The sequence below is a fragment of the Platichthys flesus genome, chromosome 19, assembly GCF_949316205.1.
Source record: "Platichthys flesus chromosome 19, fPlaFle2.1, whole genome shotgun sequence".
NCBI classification, from domain to species: Eukaryota; Metazoa; Chordata; class Actinopteri; order Pleuronectiformes; family Pleuronectidae; genus Platichthys; species Platichthys flesus.
In genome coordinates, this window is record NC_084963.1 from 13,941,451 (window position 1) to 13,957,559 (window position 16,109).

The following is a 16,109-nucleotide window of genomic DNA, read 5'->3' on the forward strand; positions in this document are numbered from 1 at the left end:
TATTATAGATAGAAGATAAGTGAGATAAACCAACATATACACATTATTACTTATATTAGATGAATAATTGATATGACATAAATGGCATGATGGATTGGCCATTGTTTCCTCCTTGCCACCCACCTGCCACCTTTGAAATCCATTCCTAAATTTGTAATGGAAGAGATGACTACCAAAGTATGTTACTCAGATTGTGTTCTATCTTCACAGTCTGAGTAGTCGTCCTTTGATGATTAAAGTGAATGAACCAAAATATCAGAGCAGTGCCCATTATAAAAATAAGCCATTTGTTTTATTGAACTATGATTTGCTTTAAAATGTTATACTCTCTCTCTACTATACGAATGAATGTCAAAAGGCATATGAGCTGTTGTTCTTTACAAATGTCATAAACTGCCGATATGGATCTGAATAAAGCCTGAGTTCTAAATATTAGGATTACTTATGGAAAAAACATATTTAAGGTTATTCTTAGTCGATCATTCTTTAACACGTGTCGTGACTTTGAATGTCCAGTAGATGGCAGTGTTGATGCAAGAGAGGACGAGAGGAGGTTGATGCCCCAGGGTGCATTGCATTGTTGTACATTCTGTTTCCACGTCTCTGGTTCCACTATTAGAGAGCAGTAAAATGCAGTGAATCTACATAAATGACTCTTAGGAACAGACTGAGCTATAAACACCCTGGTGACAGACATTAAACAACAGAGGGAGTGGGAAGGTTAATGAGGAGCATTACTGCGAGAATCCTCCGAGTGGCAGCACTGCACCAGATACTGTTATAAAATAATCCTCAAACAAGCCTGACACACCATCAGATGAAATGCAAAAAGATGGAGCAAACATAAAATTGATGTTGCGGAGTTTCTCAGATTAAATTAGACCTAATGTGAAGCCCGAGGTGACGCCATCATCCTGAGCTGGATGTTTCTAGTCGCCTTCCATCCAACTCTGTTCTTCCTCCACTGTGCCATCATAAGCTCCTAGCAGTTTGTTACACGGGACACTGATCATCGTTTTAATTACAAAGCTGCTTATTATAATCTGGCTGGACCCGCCTGTTAAAGAACTACCTCCACACACACTGCCCTCCCGATGAAACACGATGCATACGACCTCCGCGTTAATAAAACCAGACACAATCGAGCCCTTTCATGGGAATGTTTGCACTGAAGCAGCTTATTATTTTTTTCATGAAAAAACATTTTATTGCTTCAGGGTGTGAATGCATACAGCTGCACGTACATTACACAACATGAAAAATTTGATGACAAGAGAAAAACAAATATGGAATGAAAACCAGCCAGATTTTCTCACACGCTATCTTTATCTGAAAGAACTGGATGAGTGTCATAGTTGCTGACCTGCAAAATGAATAATGCAAAAGGTTGTATCAAGGCAAATGTGCCGCAAGATCTTATTAAAAACCCCGCAGCTTAATGGCCAATCTCACCTTTCTATACAAGACAAGAGGCTCCAGTACATAACCTGGTTAGGGTTAGGGTGGAATCTGCTATAAGCACAATAGACATGTGTTTAGTACCTGACATTTTTCACCCAAACATGAAGTTACTTCGGTTTACTGCAACAAACGATCCGGAACTAAGCACGTCGCCAGTGTTACAAGAATTTTAATTCCTTTGGTGTCTGCAGACAATGTGCACCTTAACAACACAAGAGTCGTCTACCTACAAGACTGAAAATTACAAAAATACTTTAAAACATGTTATGTGTGTTAAAAACGACTACAAGTAGCAAATTCACAGTAAATAGAGTGTAGAGGGGGGAAAAAACGTTTAGACTGATGAGACAAAACAGTGAGGCACAAAATACAGAATTCACAGGACAATGAACCCTGTTGAACAGAGAGAGATGGAGAGAATGGATTGGGAACAAATGAAGAAAGACAGTATATGAGTTGAAAGACAAATATAAGATGAACTTAGAAGTCCAATCACAAAATGAGCAGGTTAAACGATGGAGTGACATAAAAAAATTTAGCAGGAAAAAGGAAAGAAACCGCACAACAATCCACATGTATATGTCACGCACTCAAAATGATGTTGAAACAATACACACTATAGTTTGACAAATAACGTTATAACTGTCAAAGACATAAGAGGACTGCTTGAACTCAACACCTGTGTGCACTCCCTCCTTTTTCAATCTGTGTTTAAGCTCTACAGTATCTGCATGTTGAGGCACTTGGAAAGAATATGATTGTACTGTGTGGAGTGTATATGTACATTTGTTCCGCTCGTGTGTGTGCCTGTAAATCACACTCCTTCCAAATCTAACATGTGCTTAACCCTACAGATCTAAAAGTGAGTCGACCTCCGGCCATATACGGAAACTGACAAGACCCAACCAGATCGCCAATTTGTGTTTCTCAGCTAGTGCCAGTAAATATTCCACACGCATCTTTTAAAAAATGATTTTCAGATCATGAGGCGGCCACGTTAACCTTCTCAACGGATTCCAGATCAGTATTTGGGCTCGAGGGGCCAGTGACTGTGACCCAGAGGAAATGGGCTGGGCCTGTGATCTCTGGCACCTGATCTAAAGTGAGACGCTGACTAAGATTAGCCCGGCAGGAATCCATTCAAGACCACAGAGGACAGTGCAAAAAATGGGTTGGAAGAACTGCTTGGTTTTCCTTGTGCTTCTCCAAAAAAGCATCCTTCACTCACATTGTTGAAATGAAGTGCGTTCCAAAAAGGAAACAAAGAAACGAGGAAGGAGGGAGCGAAAGAACGATGACATCTGGAAAATATTTTGTTTAGTCTTCCCTTAAAATATAACCATGATACACACACTACAAAATTTAATTTATCAAGCAGATTACATGAACAACTATAGATGCTACATTGTTATTAAGGGGGAAATAAAGGATGATAATTATATTCACAGTCAAACATTGTTTAGTGAGTTGTTGTCTCAGTCTTCCAAATAACAGACACCTTGCACATTATTCACAAAAATAACCTCTTCACTCACTGGTCCCACACTAACACAACACTCCACATGTTATGACAACGGTTCAATTCCAGGCAACCGCCGATGGTCCCTCTGCTCCACGAGCAGTCCCAAGACTGACAGCTACACTTAAGGCAGGCTGGAGATGTCCCGCTTCGGAGGGGGTCCATCTGGCTTGCAGGCGGCGCCGTTGGCCTTGTCTTCAAAAACCAGGACACTGCGGAGAGAGGAATCAGGAAATGGAAAAAACAAATGGAAGTTGAAAACAATGGTAACAATTAAAAATATACAATGCTTATCTATATTTGTGACTTTTCAAAAGGACAGGTGTGAAGGATTTAAGGGGAACCACAGGCAGGAATTGAGTTTCATACTCCTATTACACAAAACAATAGATTTTCATTAATGTAGAGTAACCTGAAACTAAGAGTTGATGGGTTTGCATTTTGCTTCAACAGAGCCCCTCACAGAATCAATGTCAAGGCACATTGAAGCTGTTCTGGCAGCACTACATGTGCCACTGCACATCAAAACTTCCACCGTGCTCCTAATCCCGGTACACTGAAATCTAACAATTTATATTTCATCAATATTTATTGAATAATTAAAATAAAGAATTCAGGTACAAAGGTTGCTGGGGCATTTTGGGGGGAGGGTGTTGCCGGAGCTGCTTGGGACGTAGGAGTCCGTTGTTTTGATGCATCTTGTTGAATATCAGTTTTGATGCAGTGTTAACCCAGGCTGAAATCACTTTGTATCAATACTACACAGCAAATACACCAACTTGCAGGATTTCTGCAGGTTTCAACAAGTTCAAATTAAGACTTTTTATGAGAATAATGAATGAAATTTAAAACTTATATCAACTACAACAGATATGAAGGAATAATATAATCCCAGAGTAACTTACTCTTCCCCACAATTGATAAGGTGATGCATAATAACCCTCAATAGGCCTAGCAAACTAATAAAACATGCTTATATAAGTATAGCTGAGATAAAACAACAACCCACTGAAACATCACAAACTAACGGTTCATTTCATGTCAATCTATAAAAAAAAAAAAATTGCTGGAAATATTTAAACATTATTTGATGATCGAACGTTCAGAACAATGGAGAAAGGCATAAAGGAAACAAAAAGTAAACATAGACCCTGAGGCTTGAGGACATCAAAGTAAAGAGTAAAAGAAGAGAAGTATGAGCAAAAGAGGCAGGATGTGTGTGTGTGTGTGTGTGTGTGGGGTGGTGGGGGGGGGGGGGGGAGTTACAGTCTGCGTATGAACTATCTGAGCTGTTAAGTGAGAGGAATAAAGGGAAACCACAAAGGGACGGAGAGGAACGGTGATTCAGTCCTCACACAGTGGAGTGAAGGATCTGACAGAAGCTATTCAGAGCGAATGCCTGTCTTTAATTTCCTTTTTTGGAAAAGTCCGCAAAGCTCCGCTAAGCCCATAAGGAGCAATGATGAAACCATTCGGCCACTCAAACCCTGACACATCTCTCTGGCAGCCGATCTCTTCCCACTACCGACACCTCCTCCGCTCCACAAAGCCGAGTGAAGTCGGCCCAGTCAACCCCCCTGACAGACGTCCATCAGCTAACACTGCTTCACCCACTAATCCAGTGAACGGTTAAATGTCTTGTTTTTGTAAATAAGTGGATAACTTGAAATATGTGGATTGAAGATTTGAAGTGATCGAAAGTGATAATGATTTGAGCGTATCGCCAAACTGGGTTAATCAGCCCTGTGTAAACAGAAGAGCGCAATAGATCAAGTGATTGAGTGACTTAATCTTGTTACTGGGTGAAAGTCTGACCAAAATACACACAAGCCCACACATGCACTCAGTCGAGATAAGTCAGGAAAGGAAGCTGCGATAATCTAATTTAAAACATAATCCTGCTTTATGGAGTTTCAAAGCAAAAAGTGGAGTTTTGGTTTATGTAAAGCTTAAAAAATAACAGTTTTATCAAGAAAGATTAATCACAGCTAGTGCTACTTGCCCGTAAAAACATCAAGCATGACTGACTGCGTACTCCTTCCCTTGTATTGCACTGATAGCGTCATCATTCAAAGAGCTCTACTGCATGATCCAAATTGTGCAGCCTGACCTCAATCATTTCACTCTAATTGCAACTAAAACAATTGTTTTGCTGCCAAATGCTTTGTATAGCACTGATCTAAAGCGGTTTTGTTCTCCTCGTCTCTCCCTCCCCTCCTCCTCCTCCTCCTCCTCCTCTCCTCTCCTCGCGTGAGAGACAAACACAGCAGCATGGGAGAGAGTTGTAGTTATCACAGTGCAGGGGGCAGTAGGCTGCCACGAGTTTTGGAAAAGCCAAAATTATTAAGAGACAGAAATATAGTAATTGTAAACATTAAAACTAGAATGGTGCAAGGCCAAGACCCAACGGTCGCCTTATGAAAGCCCCTTTTAATTCACTAGATCACATTGAAGCTCACTGCCATACACTTTAAACAGAGACGTCTCCCCTGTTAATAATTTCCTTAATCTAAAACCTTCTGCATAGCGAAACTAAAGACTTCACCACACTGATGAAACGTGTGTGAAGCAGAATTAATGTTATCAAGAGGAGATTTCAGCTTCTGCAATGATCTCCTGAGTGAGCACCTTAGCCAGGGAGAGAGCTCGACATTTATAAATAGCGGCCGTGGGATTATGGGACACGCTCTCGAGAAATGGTCGAGGGCAAAGGCGGCAGAGTTATGAATTTTCTCTCTGCTGGGTGTTTCTGGGATTATGAGATTTATCTACTGAATGGTCTAGCCAGCCTAATCCAGCAGAGCTGAATTGCAGCAGCCAATACACTCGGGCTCCTGCAGTGTGACCAGAGCAGGACTGCTTTAAAAGGCTTACAGCAGCTATCTCAACCATTTTTAAAACGGCCTTAATTACTGTGTGTCACCTTATCCTCGAGGGGTCATCGAAAAAAATATTACTGTATTTGAAGTAGCGGGAGAATGTACAAGAGATATTCTCCATCTTGTCCTATGTTCTGATATGGGACAATGTTTAGTTTAAATAGGCATAGAGGTTATGATGTCCTGATCTACTGAGCGAGCCTTGGGGCTGCCACACAAACCAGGAGCCAGTCGGATTTACCTTCAGCCTCAGAGTACCCGGAAGTCCGGCCTGTATCGTTGATTACGAGGTCAAAACACTCGAGGGCGCTAACGTGCACAACTGAGGTTATGTCCTTAACATCTGCTGGTGGCCGCTGACACCTGCTAACATCTACTGGTAGTCGGTAACTTAATTTGTGCAGAAGACCTTCAAACGTACATTGATATTCACCATCTAGCCCTATATTCTAAATTAAAAAAATGTTATGGTTATGGTACGAGAAGAATTTCGCTGGAAAAATCTGATGAGTTCCGTTGTTTGTTTCTTGTGAGAACTACCTGACTCTCAGCGGGTACTCAGCCTATAATCAGTGATCTAAGCACATGATCCCAGCTAAAGATAAGGATGGGTTGTCTATAGATAAGCTACAGAGATGGGTTTTGTTGCCATGGCGATTAACGACTAAAGTAGCATGTGGGTGGTTACATCATCGCTAGTCATCCCCCAGACCCCCCTGCTGCTGGATGAAACAATTGGCTGACACAGCACATGACTCACATCCTCTCTCTCAGACACACAATGTATCGGCAGATGGCTTAATGACAACGTGTGTAAAATGACACACGCGTGCACAGAGGCGGCGTACTCACAGTTTGAGCACGGCCGAACGCTTGCCCAGCATCATCTTGACAAAGTCCCTGTAGTTGATGGTGTTGCTGCTGCCGCCCGTCACCTCCACCATCATCTTTTTCAGCTCCAGGTGGGTCTTGGGCACCCCCAGCTTCTCCATCATCCGCTTCAGACCCATCAGCTCTGAGAGGAGACGCACGAGTCAGTCAGATCAGAACGTGCACGGCCACGGCCACACATACGCAGATGCAGCAGTGGTGTGCCCTCACCTTCGGTTCACTTCAATTCTGAGCAAGCGACTTTGATGAACTTATTCCTATGTAAACATTTGTCTGGATTCGCGCATGTGTGACCATGCCTTAAAATTGTTTAACTTAAAACAGAAAGAAACAGTAACACCATCTAAATACTTACTTTCATATACAATTTAAGTATTTTAACGAGGCACACTGATTTACCACATGGAGTTTACTTTATTCAGTAAAAGGAGAAGTATTCAACCCCTGAAATTATGTGGCTATAATATTTCATGTCATCGGGGCTATCTCAGCTTGGTAGCCTCAACCCTGAACTTTTATGGGATTTGAAACACGGAAGCATTTAGGAAACAGGGATGCTCTAAAGAAACGCTTTTGAGGTGCATTATGGGAAAAGTCTGCTTTGGTGCATGACTCATATTAGGGATTCAAAATCAGGATCACTGTCTGTGCTGGCTCCAAAAAGTTTTTTTGTTTTTATATGTCTCTTTTCCACATTATGGATGTTCAACACCAATTCACTGGAGGACCAATCAGAATGGTCCTTTAGAAAACGTTAATCAGCAATAAATGACTCCTGTTTTTCTAGTTTTGGACTTTATATACCAGAAAGTTTATTCAATATTATTCAATTAAGATCTTTATAGGTTCTACAAGAAAAGGGATTCCCAAAGTTATTGCATTTCATCCTGTGGGAAACAGGATGTTCGTATCAAATTTCCTGGAATCTCTACCAAAGTCAATGCAATTCATCCAGGAGTTGTGACATTTTAGTCTTGATGAAAAGTGAACACTCCTGGAGCTGCAGACAGGGGCCACCTCTCCTGTCTGACTCCTCGCCTCACATCTGCTCAGGCCTTTCCCACTCGGCGGACAGTGAGGTCTCACTTTACATTCAGGACGCGGACAAGACACACAAGCCCGCACTAACCCTGTGCTCACACCGCTCAGACAATACACACACAGTATTAATTACTGTTCCCTCATGTCAACAGCACACACAGGTCCGCCGACCAAAGTTATCTGGGATGCAGTTGGTGCTTTGGTGGTGGCCATTACTCACCAATGTCTCCTTGGTCGTTCAGGTCAAACTCAGCGTATTTATCTGCAACGCAAACACACATGGGAGATGATTACTTACACTGGTATTCACACTCATCACGTTCCTCACACACACACACACACAACTTCTTTAACATTCTCATAAACACCAGTTCCAGCTGGCTCCGGACATATCAGCAAAACACACCGTCCACTGATCTCCCTGACTTACGCTGCTGACAGCTGCACTGTCTGAAGGAAAGGCACAAGCAGGTGACAGTGACAGGTGTGTGTTCTCCCGAGTGTTTGTTTTGCGTGTCTGTTGGAGAGCAGCTGGGTGCGCTCTGACATCAGAGACAGATGAAGAGCGAGTGGGTCACAGAAGGTGACAGGAAACTATAAGTGTAGACGGAGGAGTCAGGAAGGAAAACAAAGATGCTGCGGCTGAAAATGGGAAAATGTCAGAATTCAGACCCTGAGAACCGAAAGGCATATTAAATCAGATTATGCTCATCAGGTTAAACATAGAAAAACTAACAGATCCTTATTAAAACCCACAATTAGTCATAGTCACTGTGTTTTTCTTTACTTTATTAATTGGACCAATTCTAAGAGTGAAAGGGGTGAGAATATGTAGATCCATCTAGCATTAAGAAAAACGTTGGCTTCAGAAGAGATAATCAATACCAATCTCATATTAATCCAGTAATTTATAAAGCTGGAGCCATGAGACTGGAATCAGGGGAAACCAGCAGCCCAGCTCTACCCAAGGGTTGAAACAAACAACACAGCTGGTCAGACACATGAGTTGCATTGATCTTAACTACTTACTCTCAACTCTCTGTGTGTTTTTGAATGGTTTTTTAGTTTTGCCTTTTTATAGTACATTTATTTTGTTGTTTTTTTTGTATCTTTTTTCCAGCAATAGCATTTCCCATATTACCATATGACAATTAGTGTTTCACTTTGACAAAGTTTATCAACACACTGGATTTAAAGACACAAAGGAGTCATGATTTGGATTTGCCAGTCTGATAATCAACTCCTTGGAGTAAGCTTGTGGAACTATTCCTTTATTTTCTACTGGGTTTTGCCAAGATATTAATTCATGATATTTGAGGCTATTTATGACAAGTTGCTGAAGTCTAAAGGTTAGCTAAATATTGGATAAGCAGTGTTGTTATTGTGTGCAACGATTGAACCCTTGCCCTGATTTTGATGTTATTGCCGTTTATGATGCAATTTGCATAAATAAGATAAGGGGTTACCAGCTGTCGTCTTGTCCGATCAACGCAGATTTAAAAACCGCAGAACGATTTAAAATGTAAATATCAAATTCTATCATTTATAAAAGTTCATAATGAAGATGCTACTGTTATGAAAGACCAAAAGAAAGACATTTTCCCGCCTTTCCCTAAATCTCACCATTCTCTGATTTCCAGAAGACCTGTTTAGTCCGATTACACTTGCTATTTCTGTCCCACAATGGGAGCTCTGTGTGTGTGTGTTGGGAAGGAGGGAGAGAGCGAGAGGGAACTGTGGGAGCCTATTGGGAATGGGACAGGACAATACCAACACTGTTCGTAAACTCTGAGGAGTGGCGCGCACACACACACACACACACACACACACACACACACACACACACACACACACACACACACACACACACACACACACACACACACACACACACACACACACACACACACACACACACACACACACACACACACACACACACACACACACACACACACACACACACACACACACACACACACACAGAGAGAGTGAGTTCTTGAGTGGGCCACTTGTCGTAGCGCAGCCTGTTGATCATCTGCAGCCACAGAGAAAGACTCAGCTAAACAAAACTCGAGTCCTCAGGATTTCCTCCGGACCCACATTCCCTTAACGAGTGATATGACGAGACGACTGGGTCAACATCAACAAGTTAGGAAGCGCCAGACATTTTCTGCTGACATTATTCATACACATTGATAAGGAGGTCAATGGTTTAATCTGAGTTTGTCCATAAAAGCTCTAAGGAGGCAACACTATCATTTGAAGGTGTGTTCCATAGTTAAAATAGAAACCGTCTGATAAAGTAGTTGAAGGGGATGATAAGCGAAGAATTTCACATCCTTGAAAAAGACTCTGGACCTAAGGGCAGATAACAGTTTCTCTGTGAGGCTTCAGAAACAATGTGATTTCTGTTCCGTTTCCTGTCTGTCTGGAGACGAAAATGAAAAGAAAAGCAGTGTATCCTTGTGTTGTCGCTGACCTAGAAAGCTCATTCAGCAGATGTTAAATGTGCTACATAAATAAACGTGTGCAATGAAAGTCCAAGTGGAACTTAGGCATCTGTTTATGAACAAGTATGTTGTTTCTTTCTACTTTTATCAGCTTCACTCATTCGCTGTGTAATGTAGCATCATGGCCCCTATGCCACGCTCACAATTCAATTTGTATCGCTCCAAATCCTAATATACATTATCTCAAGGCACTTTACATAGAAGGTTGAGACCTTTTCATTCAATTTCATGATCTGTATACCACACCAGATTTGAGGGCCGGAGGGAGACAGTCTCGTAATCGTAATTTACAAATCAATGCATTCATCGGAAGTCGCTTTGGATAAAGGAGTCCGCTAAATGTCATGAAGTGTAATTTAATGTAATACAAATCAACCATTCACACTCAGTTTTCAATTAACCTCAGCTTCATGTCTTTGGGGGAAGAAGCCGGACGCTGTGAGGCCAAAGTGCCACCCACTGTACCACCGGGCCATCCACATTCACGTTATATATCCTAGGATATTAGAAAGAAACCTGAAGCAAGTTAATTATTTATAAACAAGGGCTATAAACTGTTTAACTTTATCATAATTTTCACAGTTACAGACGTAGAACTATAAAGCTATAGTGCATTATGTTAAATGCTGTTGTTGTTACAGTTAAACAATACTATCTCAGTAGAAGTAACAGTGCATCCTCTAAAATGACCATAAAGTTTAATCCATACCTCTTTAAAACTTTAATAAGAACTGAACATTAAAAACCTTCATAACAGTAGATTTTACTGTTCACGTTGTACCTAATAAACCGGGCAAATAATCATGAATTAAATAATGTATTCCATAAAAATCTAATAATTTCTTCAATCAGAGGAAGCTCTCCATATTTCAGGTAAGGTTGGGCATGCTGTAGGAAACCCTTGGTTTGGTAAAAAAAATCTCCGATATTTTACACTTTTCTTAAAATTATCCAATTTACAAAGCTTAATTTAGAGACGACCATCAGCCTTTTAATAAATAACACCACAAACATAATTCTAATGAATCAAATCATGCACAAACAATGAACGAGAAACTTGCTACAGGCTTCATGTGAACATTAACCGAGGAAATGTTGTTTTTTTAATCCCTCCGCTACGAGTTGCATTAATGTGATTTGATTGGTAGTTTAGATGATGACCTCTGGGTCACTAGGACAGCATGGAAACAGGCGGGAAAAGAGATAAAAATAAATAAAGCAGCAATACTCCCCGGACCATCGGTGTCGGGTCCCCGTTCAGATGATGCATATCTGCTCCATTTCCTCCAGCAAGCACGGGCAGTAAGTAGGACAGTGGAGCATCTTTCTCATTTCAAGACATATGCCCCCTGTTAGCATAAACAGCTCAATATTGCAGATATAAAACTGCCATCAACAGAAAAAGGAAATATAACCGCGTGCACCCAGAGCAACCAACACATGTAATATCTGATGGGGAGTGCTTTGGTAAATCACGCAATTTTATTGGAATGAGCTCCAGCAGCCGTTTCTTCTATCCCCAGGAGGTTTGAGTTTGAGCAAAGTTGGGAATATTGTAACAACAAGCTGAGGAACGCCCACGGCACATTCCTCCGAGGCCGCTGAGGACTTGGCCTTGAAAGCCTCTTAGAGATCTCAGCAGTCCGTCTTTCCCACAGAGAAAAAAAATGCCGAAGACTTACGTTGGTGTCTGCAGACTGCCAACAAATAGATAAACACTGATGGTGAGACAAAAGCCAGGAAAAAGGAGCACACCCTCAATAAAGCTGATTTCAGGCATGAACTGCACTCTTGATTCTCCCGCATGTGAAAACACAAATGAAAAAGTGAGAGGCTCCAGACTTTCTCTGGAGTTTCTCTGGCCAGTCCCCTGGTGAGAACTCCGGAGAATGTCCGAATGAGCTGATGGGAGGTTTTTGAAAAAACTAAAAGAATACAAATATCTCTGCACACACAGAAGACGCCAAGATGTGGCAAAGGGCTAACGCTGGTGTCAATGGGCTGTAAACAGAAACAAGTGATCTCTGTAGCTGACTTTATCGGCATGTCCTGTCTCTGTCTGCTGCACCAGCCCTCACCCGAACGCTCCAGAGAATCTCCTGATGCCTTGCTCGTGTGTAAAAGGCAAACCCCGGAGAAAGCCCGGAGCCATTCCGGAGTTCATGTCTGAAAACGGCTTAAAACAACCACGTAGCAGCAGGTACTTTTTAGAGGACTACATTTTCTTACTTTTGAGACCTTCCAATTTTTCCGCCAGGTCTTCTTCATCCCTGTATTTCTGGTCTTCCATGTATTCCTGTAGGAGGGAGAGGAGGATGAGTAAAATGAAAATGTTCAGAAAAACAACTTTCACAGGCTTTAAATGAAACTGAAACTCCCTTAAACATCCCGGGCCCATTTCTTAATTTCCCTGAGGAATCCCGGCAGGCTGCTCAGCATCAAAGAGGAAAGAGGCCCACACACAAATTACAGCTTTACAGACTTTAAGATGATAGCGCCCTGCCAAATGTGTCAAAATCTACTATAGAGTGATGACTCACAATCTTATCATGTCCCGCCCCCCCCCCCCCCGGACTGTAATTAGTTATCAGATCATTAAGTGGAACACCTCACAAGGGTGCAAAGCAGTGGAAAGAGCCTGCAGGAGGGAGTTGTCCCGATGAAATTCTAATGACGCAATCTGCCGTGATGGGATCCAGCTCCGGTCAGAACAGAGAGGGGGGGGGGGGGGTTTTCTCCGCGCTGACCTCGGCGTCTCGGTCCGGCTCGTAATTAAGGGTGAAAAGGATAAACACGGCGGCCGGATGTGTATCAGGGACACCTGACTCAGCGCTGCGCATTCACTGCTGCAGCACCCTGCACGCACAGGAATGTCCTTTCCCCCCCTCACTGTGTGTGCAAGAATGTGAGGAGGTTTGAACAAGTGCAGTGCCAAGTACTACAAAGCATGAAGTCCCTCTGTCTGTATCAAACAATAGTTCAAAGGTCAAACACTGTTTATCCTCAGCTGAAGAGTCAGAGTTTGTATGTGTTTTATGCTCAATATTATTAATTAGTCAGCAAAACATCCAAAAAAAAAAATAATTTTCACCATCCATATTGATGTCGTCAGCTACATTTAGTTTTCCAGAAACTAACCTAAATATTCAGCTTGGAAAAGGAAAGTGATAACGTTGCTGTGTAACATAATGATTAATTCCTTCATTAACGCAATAGATTTGGTTTTGGCCGATATACGAATTGGCTAAACATTGCATCTCCAGTAGCAAAGAACTAATGTATCTTTAGTTTTTGAGATCACGGGTTGACAACTTAACTAAACACTTAACAAATACATTTCCCCTTCATTACCTGCCTCACCCCTGTCTGTTTATGTGTTTGTTTGTTTACAGTATTTCGCAAAAACTACTCAACTGATTTCCATGAAATTTCGTGTGGGAGCGGGGCTATAGCACTGACGTAGTTACATTCCTTGACACTTATTGGCTGGCATGCACACCTATAACAATACATCTGAAATGAGCCAATAACAGGCCATCAATTGGTCAACACTATTCATTTGTGTAAACCAATTGTTTTCCCTCGCTAAATCAAGTAGTTGTTTGGTCCACATATCATAAGGACATTTAATCTCTGGCCAGGGACAAGATATGTGGGTCAGACGTCTTCTGGTTGTTGTTTGCAGTTTGACCAATTCAAATTTAAACAGGCTTTGGTTGCCTGCAGGTAAACAGTCTGTGTGGAGAGCTAAAGATATCCACAAGTCTGCCCTGGAAGCCCCAACATATTGGCCATTGCGCCCGCAGGCTAAATCATCCTCTGACGATAGCCGATGGGCTCCCAGGTCGGGAAACGGTGAACATGTGGTGTCCATCCCAATCACCGGAGAGGCCGAGCTGATGTTTTCAAAATACTCTATGGTAGAAAATGCAGAAACTGACACATTTGTATTATTGAGGCAAGGGACCAGTGGATTTTAGTAATTTCTTGCCTGATCAAAACGTACTGCTTTTTACTCAGCGTTGAGGAATTTATCAGAAGAACTATCCATTGCTGAGTAACCAGCGTCAGACACAAATCAGTGCTGGGATCCACAGCGTCATTCCCACTGGATCCACTGATGCAAACAGAAGAGATGACACCCACCCCCACCCCCGCATTTAATCACAGTATGGCTGTTATTTTTAGTCCTACACCTCCCTTACGGAATGTGGGAATCAGTTCTGTAGAAGCACAAATGAAAGACATCCACACGATGGGACTCTGAACGCGGGAGCGGAGAGTGTTTTTGGAAACGAGGTGTCACATGAGCTCCGGGCTGATCTCTCGCCGCGACCTGGTTTCTCATGTGGCCGCAGCAGGCAGCAGAGGCCAAGGGAGGGAAACACAGATTAGACACACAGGCACGCACATTCACACACGCACGCATGGACACATCCAGATCGTGCGTGGGAGCTGCTGCTGCTGCTTGCGGAGTCATCTGACGGAACGAGGCCTGCTGTGAGACAAAGGGCTCATTCAGACACCTTTGATCTGAGGAGGGTGAGCACCATTATCACCAGTTAACCACGTTGACTCAGTTGATGCGTCAGTGTGATCAGAAGGGGTGTGTGTGTGTGTGTGTGTGTGTGACAGCAACAAGTCGTGACACGAGCCTGAGGGTGAAATCAATAAAAATGCACCAGGAGCATCACTTCAGTACACGTGTGTGAGTGTGTGTGTGTGCGTGAGAGGCATTTTGGGAAGCTGGTTAACCACAGCCCTGTGAAAGCACATCAACCTGGCTGCAGGTAAAGGGTGAGTCACTGATGCTGCGTTCACGAACAAGGCCAATGCCGAGTCAAGTGTGCTCCTGGGATTCAAATCCCCCCCGAGGAGGCGTTAGAGACGCTGCAGGCGGATAACGGACTCAGTCTCCTTACCTTGTTGATTTCCTCCAGCTTCTGTCTCTGCTGCTCCTTCAACACCCCGAAGGTTTTCCCTCCTGGAAGAAAACAACAGTTATTTCAACACCCAGCTTGTTCACAGCGACACGAGCTCATTCGAGCCCCGGAGCCGCCGGTCGGCCTCTGATGCTCCATTGTACAGCCTCGGTTCGAAGCTAGCGCAGCACGCAGCCGAACACACGCTCAGTGTTTGGTCATCACCTTGGACGTTCTGACTTGCAGGCATTTTGTCCGCGTTGTTTAAATCCAGGAAAAATGAAAATAATAAATATGTGAATCCGGGCCAGAGAGGCTGCCACTGCCGGGCGATGCTCCTGTTCTCCGACACTGAGCGGACACAACGGACCACGGCACCCGGGTCAAGACGGACACATTCACGAGAGGGACGTCCGGTAACCCCTTTCAAAATACATGTTTTGATCCGAAGTTGATCCATGAAGATTGTGTGTGTGTGTGTTCATGAGGAAATGATGTAGCATTTGTTCTGTCTCCAATTAACATTAGATCTTAAGTTGTCAAAATGAAAAAAAGATTGTTTTATCTAATCAACAAACAAAAGCTAAAAGTGTATTGGATTCACTGAGAAGTTGAACATTATTTTTAGGATGTTGGAGAATAATATTTAGAAAAAGCTCCTTGGTAAATTACTGAGGTAATTATTCAATTGTGTAAATTTGTTATGGGATTTTGGATCTTTGATAAACGAATCAAGGTCATATTTTCAACCCTCAAGAGTAAATGTAGGTACGTGTCGTGCCAGAGCCTATGTATAAAAAGATAATTATAAGGTTAGCTAATAATGTCTAAACGGTGTAAGTGTGCTGATTGTCGATGATCATTTATTTTATGGTCGATTGTG

General features: G+C 42.5%; 1 protein-coding gene across 1 annotated transcript; it reads right to left on the reverse strand.

Annotated features, from left to right (window-relative positions):
• Positions 1–1,180: 1,180 nt before the first annotated feature.
• On the reverse strand, positions 1,181–15,747 carry aif1l (allograft inflammatory factor 1-like). The gene is made up of 6 exons (XM_062413395.1): positions 15,452–15,747; positions 15,227–15,288; positions 12,534–12,600; positions 8,012–8,053; positions 6,712–6,874; positions 1,181–3,192 (listed from the first exon to the last, which is right to left on the reverse strand). The coding sequence occupies exons 1-6, from the start codon at positions 15,684–15,686 to the stop codon at positions 3,105–3,107; spliced, it is 657 nt and encodes a 218-aa protein (XP_062269379.1). The 5' UTR covers positions 15,687–15,747; the 3' UTR covers positions 1,181–3,104.
• Positions 15,748–16,109: the final 362 nt, after the last annotated feature.

Bases quoted from the DNA above. Each gene is read 5' to 3' on its own strand.
- aif1l (XM_062413395.1), bottom strand. From the start codon at position 15,686: ATGGATCAACTTCGGATCAAAACATGTATTTTGAAAGGGGTTACCGGA. The intron at 8,054-12,533 runs GTAAGAAAATGT...TTTGCGTTGCAG, and splicing joins AAAATTGGAAGGTCTCAAAA to ATAAATACGCTGAGTTTGAC. The intron at 3,193-6,711 runs GTGAGTACGCCG...CTCTCTCCGCAG, and splicing joins CGTTCGGCCGTGCTCAAACT to TGTCCTGGTTTTTGAAGACA.